Source organism: Elephantulus edwardii, unplaced genomic scaffold (genome assembly GCF_000299155.1).
Source record: "Elephantulus edwardii isolate Elephantulus edwardi_28Jun2011 unplaced genomic scaffold, EleEdw1.0 scaffold00189, whole genome shotgun sequence".
Lineage (NCBI taxonomy): Eukaryota > Metazoa > Chordata > Mammalia > Macroscelidea > Macroscelididae > Elephantulus > Elephantulus edwardii.
In genome coordinates this window covers 1,735,848-1,741,376 of record NW_006399939.1, presented here as the reverse complement: position 1 = coordinate 1,741,376, position 5,529 = coordinate 1,735,848, and the positions used below count along the sequence as shown (strand labels likewise).

At 52.1% G+C, this 5,529-nt stretch overlaps 1 protein-coding gene across 1 annotated transcript in view; it reads left to right on the top strand.

The window, feature by feature from the left end:
- Positions 1-5,028, top strand: part of F2 (coagulation factor II (thrombin)) — a 12,534-nt gene extending 7,506 nt beyond the window's left edge. The window contains exons 7-14 of the mRNA XM_006896712.1: positions 170-484; positions 786-911; positions 1,001-1,127; positions 1,638-1,805; positions 2,241-2,414; positions 2,616-2,797; positions 4,691-4,761; positions 4,885-5,028. Coding sequence (XP_006896774.1) covers positions 170-484; positions 786-911; positions 1,001-1,127; positions 1,638-1,805; positions 2,241-2,414; positions 2,616-2,797; positions 4,691-4,761; positions 4,885-5,028 — 1,307 coding nt within the window. The remainder of the gene's footprint in view (positions 1-169; positions 485-785; positions 912-1,000; positions 1,128-1,637; positions 1,806-2,240; positions 2,415-2,615; positions 2,798-4,690; positions 4,762-4,884) is intronic.
- Positions 5,029-5,529: the final 501 nt, after the last annotated feature.

The following is a 5,529-nucleotide window of genomic DNA, read 5'->3' as shown; positions in this document are numbered from 1 at the left end:
AATTATATATATATATTTAGCAACCCTTTCCCAAGCAAGCAAAGGGAAGCTCAGAAACGTTAGGTTACTGGAATCGTACAGCCACAGATCGGCCAGGCGGGGGGATTCCAGGCCTTGTCTGCTGGCTCTAGCTGGGGTCTTCTCTCCTGCCGCCTCCCCTCGCCCCCAGGCCCAGGAGGTGTCATCGTGCGGCAGCCGACCCCGCGCCCCAGAAGCAAGCCAGTGGCCTCGGCCCCCTCCGAGCCCTGCATTCCCAACCGCGGGCAGCAGTACCAGGGCCGCTTGGCGGTGAGCGCGCTTGGCTCGCCCTGCCTGCCGTGGGCCAGCGCACAGGCCAAGGCGCTGAGCAAGGACCAGGACTTCCGCCCGGACGTGCTGCTGCTGGAGAACTTCTGCCGGAATCCGGACGGGGATGAGGAGGGGGTGTGGTGCTACGTGGCTGGGGAGCCTGGTGACTTCGAGTACTGTGACCTCAACTACTGCGGTGAGTGGGCAGGGTCAGGGGCCCTGAGGTACAGAGGACAAAGCCACAGAACGAATCACTTCCTATTGTCTAAGGTTTACCACGTGCGTGCATGAAAGCTGCCTGGTAACTCCCGAAGGACCTGTGTTGGTTTTACAGCTGAGTAAATTTAGAGAAGATCAAATTATTTAGAAACTGGGGTGCGCCTGTGCGCTTAGTCTCTACACCAAATGGCTCCCCAAGCTTCAAGCAGCTTGGAGAGAGCTAGGGGGTGGGAGTGGAAGGGCCCTACCTAGCCTCAGTCTCCAGTGGGTCCCTGCAGACGAGCCGGTGGACGAGGAGGTAGATTACACGCTGGGCGAGGACACCGACTCCATCCAAGGGCGCACGGGCGCCGCGAAGTTCGAGCCCTTCTTCAATGAGAAGACCTTCGGCGCCGGGGAGGCAGGTGAGGCTGCAGCAGGCCGGGGCCGGGGTCTGGGGAGGTCGGAGGGGGGCTGGAGGGCCTGCCGCCCATCACGGCCGCTCCCTTTGCAGACTGTGGGCTAAGACCTCTGTTCGAGAAGTTGTCGAAGGATGACAAGACGGAGCATGAGCTGCTGGAGTCCTACATCGAAGGGCGCGTGGTGGGGGGCTCGGACGCAGACCTTGGCATCGCACCCTGGTGCGTTCCTGGCCCTCGCCTCTCATGCATTTGTTGGGGTGCACTGCCTCCCCCTCAATCCCCGCAGCGTCTAGGGAGGCCTCCTCCTCCCGGAGGCCCAGCTTCGCAGAGACCAAGGGCCTCCACGGGCTTGTCTAGTAGGAGGCAGCCCCGCGAGTGAATGTGATTCTTCTCGCCTTCAGCAGAGGGCGCAGCGGAGTTTCAGCTCAGCACACTTGCTAAGTCACTGGGCTGAAGTGCTACAAAGTCAGAACTTGAATCCAGCTCTTCTGACTCCCGAGCGGTGCTATGCAAACTCCGAACTGCAAAAAGTTGGGGAGCGGGTGAAACAGCAAGAGGCAGCCCCTCGGCGTCGCATGACCTTCCATTCCCCAAGTGCAGTGAGGTTCAGCTGACTGGTTCCCTCCAGGGACCCTCCTAATCAGCCCAATGAGTTCTTACATCTGGGACTGTCTCCTTCTGGGGCTGGTGGAGGGCAGCCCCTAGCTCTTAATGCTTCCTTGCTCTCAGGCAGGTGATGATTTTCCGGAAGACCCCCCAGGAGCTGCTGTGCGGGGCGAGCCTGATCAGTGACCGCTGGGTTCTCACTGCAGCCCACTGCATACTGTACCCGCCGTGGGACAAGAACTTCACCGTGGATGAACTTCTGGTGCGCAGTGGCAAGCACTCCCGCACCAGGTACAGAGCCGGGGTTTCCCCGAGTGTCTGGGGTGAGTTCTGGTGGCTCTAGGTGTCCAGCCTGTGTCTGTATGTACATCTTCTGCAGTGTGACGTTCCAGTAGTCCCGACTGGGAAGTCCACTGAGGCACATCCTGCCTGAGGCATGGAGCTAGGGACAGCAGCGGAAGCTTTGCAGGCCCTGGGGGACATCAGGAGGGCGAGAGCACATGGCTGGTGCTCCTGCTGCTGTCTGCCTGTGTTCTCCGACTCCAAAACCTTGTGCAACTCGGGCTAGAAAGAGGCTGTCAGGAAGACGTCAGTGCCCAGGAGGCTGAAGATGGCCCTGGCCTCTCACTCACTCGGCCCTCACCTCTCACTCTAGCACCTGAGTGGTTTGCCTTCCACACCGCATGAGCCCACAACAACTCCACTTCTTTGTTGGTCCCTGTGTAGGTATGAGCGGAATACAGAGAAGATTTCCATGCTGGAGAGGATCATCATCCACCCCAGGTACAACTGGAAGGAGAACCTGGACCGGGACATCGCCCTGCTGAAACTCAAGAAGCCTCTCACTTTCAGTGACCACATTCACCCCGTGTGCCTGCCTGACAAGGAGACGGCAGTGAGGTGGGGTGGCGCCAGGACCATTAACCCCATGCCTGTCCTCCCCGTTCCCACTTCAGCTTCTTGGCTAAATGGAAAGGGAAGCTAAAGATGAAACCCCTTCCTGTCTTAGTCTTTTGGGTTCAGGTCTCTAAGGGATGGTTTTGTGGCAAGGTGGCTCCTGGAGGGGTTGGGTCTTACCCGGTGCTTCGCTTTTCCCCTAAGTTTGCTCCGGGCTGGATACAAAGGGCGTGTGACTGGCTGGGGCAACCTGAAGGAGACATGGACAGTCAACCCTGGGGAGGTGCAGCCCAGCGTCCTGCAGGTGGTGAACCTGCCCATCGTGGAGAGGCCAGTTTGTAGACAGTCCACCCGCATCCGCATCACGGACAATATGTTCTGTGCTGGCAAGTACCCTGGGAACCCCTCGGCAGGAGAGAGAGGCAGGGACAGGAGCACTGAGGCATGTGAAGAGCACAGACATGGTTTGGGTCCTGGCTCTGATCACTCACAAGCCATATGGCTTTGGGCAAATTGTTAAATCTCTTGTAAGCTCAGTTTTCTGGGACCAGACATGGTTTGGGTCCTGGCTCTGATCACTCACAAGCCATATGGCTTTGGGCAAATTGTTAAATCTCTTGTAAGCTCAGTTTTCTGGGACCAGGATATCCCAAGCCCAGAAAGTTTGTGGGAGGGTTCTCTGAGGTGCCATGTCTAGTGTTTGGCATGATACTAACCACCATTGTTGTTGTTATGTGCCATCGAGGTATTTGCGACTCATAGTGACCCTATGTACAAGAGCCCTAAATGCCGTTCTATCCTTTGCCAACCTCACCATCTCAAACGCACTCATCCCCACCACTCCACTCACAGAATCGATCCATCTCATCAAAGGTCTTCTTCCCCTTCACCGCCCCTCCACTCTGCCAAACATGATGTCCCTCTCCAAGGACCAGTCCCTCCTTGCAACATGCCTGACCACCATTAAGAAAGAAATAATTAAAAAAAATTTAAAAAAGGGAAACAACAAAAGAGATGGTACACAGAGTAATAAAAAAATGAAAAAAAAGTAAAAAAGGGTTAATAAATGTAAACTTAGATGGTAAGAGGAGGCCGTAGGGAGGGGGATGAAGGTAAAAGCCGTTGTCAGGCATTCACTAACTCAGCAAATATTGCTTGAATGCTTATGATGACCCACGTACTGTTTAGACACTGAATTGCCAATAGAAACTCAACCCTGCCTGTCTTCAGAGATTTAATGAAAGACAAAACTCTTGAGGCTCAAATAAGTGCTAGGAGGAAGCAGAGTGAGGATCTGATGGGGCCCCAGGTCAGGGGAGGGTCTTCTAGGAACGTCTGTGTGTTGGTGGTTGTAGTGCATGATGTCCTTTTCCGAGGACCCCTTCTGACAACATGGCCTAGGTATGTAAGACCAGGTTTCCTCATCCGTGCCTCTACGGGGCACGCTGGGTACACGTCCTCCGAGGCAGGTTTGTCTGTTCTTTCGGGCGTCCGTAGGATATTCAGTACTCTTTCCCAACACTGCAATTCAAAGGCATTGATTCTTCTTCCATCTTCCTTATTCACTGTCCATCTTTCACATCCATATGAAGCAAATGAAAATACCATGGCTTGGTTGAGCACATCTTAATCTTTAAGCACATACATACTTGCTCTTTGGCACTCTGGAGAGGTCCTTGACAGCAGCTTCTGCCAGGGCAGCACATCATTTGATTTCTTGACTGCTGCTGTCATGGGCATTAATTGTGGACCTACGTAAAAATGAAATAATTGACAATTTGAATCTTTCCTCCATCTATCATGAAGTTGCCTATTGGTTCAGTTGGGAAGATTTTATTTTCTTGATGCTGAGGTATAATCCATATGGAAGCCTGTATTCTTTGATCTTCTTCAGTAAGTGCTTCAAGTCTCTCCATTTTCTGCATGCAAGGCTGTGTCGTCTGCTTAACGTAGGTTGTTGATGAGTCTTCCTCCAATCCTGATGCCACATTGTTAATTCAGTCCAGCTTCATATAGTTTTTGGGCATGTCCCCATACGCTCTTGAAGACTTTCTCATTTTCTGACACAGAAAGATGTTCCTGTTTCATCCTGTTTTCCTAACTGCAGTCTTAGAATCAAAGAGTTTCTCTAAGGAACCCCTCCAGAAAAGAATGGTATTATTCTACTAAGGGCTGGTGTTAGGTCTGCACATTGCTACTTGGGCATCAGGATTTTTGAAACCAGCTCTATCTCTTGAAGAACAGATTTTGGAGAATGAGCTATGCTCTTTTCTCTCAAGGTTACAAGCCCGAGGAAGGCAAACGAGGAGATGCTTGTGAAGGTGACAGTGGGGGTCCCTTTGTAATGAAGGTAAGTATTTTAAAGACCAGGTACTGGAGGATAGATCGTTAGGGGCAGGAGGTTGGAAATAGCTGGACAGAGAGTAATTCAGAGGCTACTCGGATTGTTTGAAATGTTCCCTTTCTTCTTCAGAGCCCCTATAACAACCGCTGGTATCAGATGGGCATCGTCTCATGGGGTGAAGGCTGTGACCGAGATGGGAAATACGGCTTCTACACACATGTGTTCCGCTTGAAGAAGTGGATACAGAAGACCATTGATCGCTTCGGAAGTTAGGGGACCACTCACATTCCAAGCTCCTCACTGCAAAATGACAGAAGCCAATCCAGTTAAAGAATTGTTTTTGTGGTTTGTTCCTAAAATTACAGTTCTCAATAAAAGACTCTTCAGTGGGTCTCAGTGCTTCAGGTGCTGTTTGTCCCTGGAGTGGGCTCAGGAAGATACCGTAATAATGCTGGATAAAAAAGACAGGGCCAGGTGAGAGGCAGCTTGACCTGTGGACAACCAGAATGTCTGACTTAGGACTTCATCTCATTTAGTCACCACAAAGGGTAGGTACGGTCTTCAAAAGAGAAGTGAATAGAGGTTTGGACCTGAACTTTGTTCAAGGTCATCTTGATAAGGGGCAAATCCAGGGCTTGAAATATGGCCAGAAGATGCTAAGAGCTGTGTGCTCTTAGTGCCTTTGAGAAACTTGACCTTAGGCCAGAGAAGAGGCAAAGGATAGGTGGGTAGGCGGGCACTGTTTTTTTATAACTTGAACTTTTCTATTCAGTC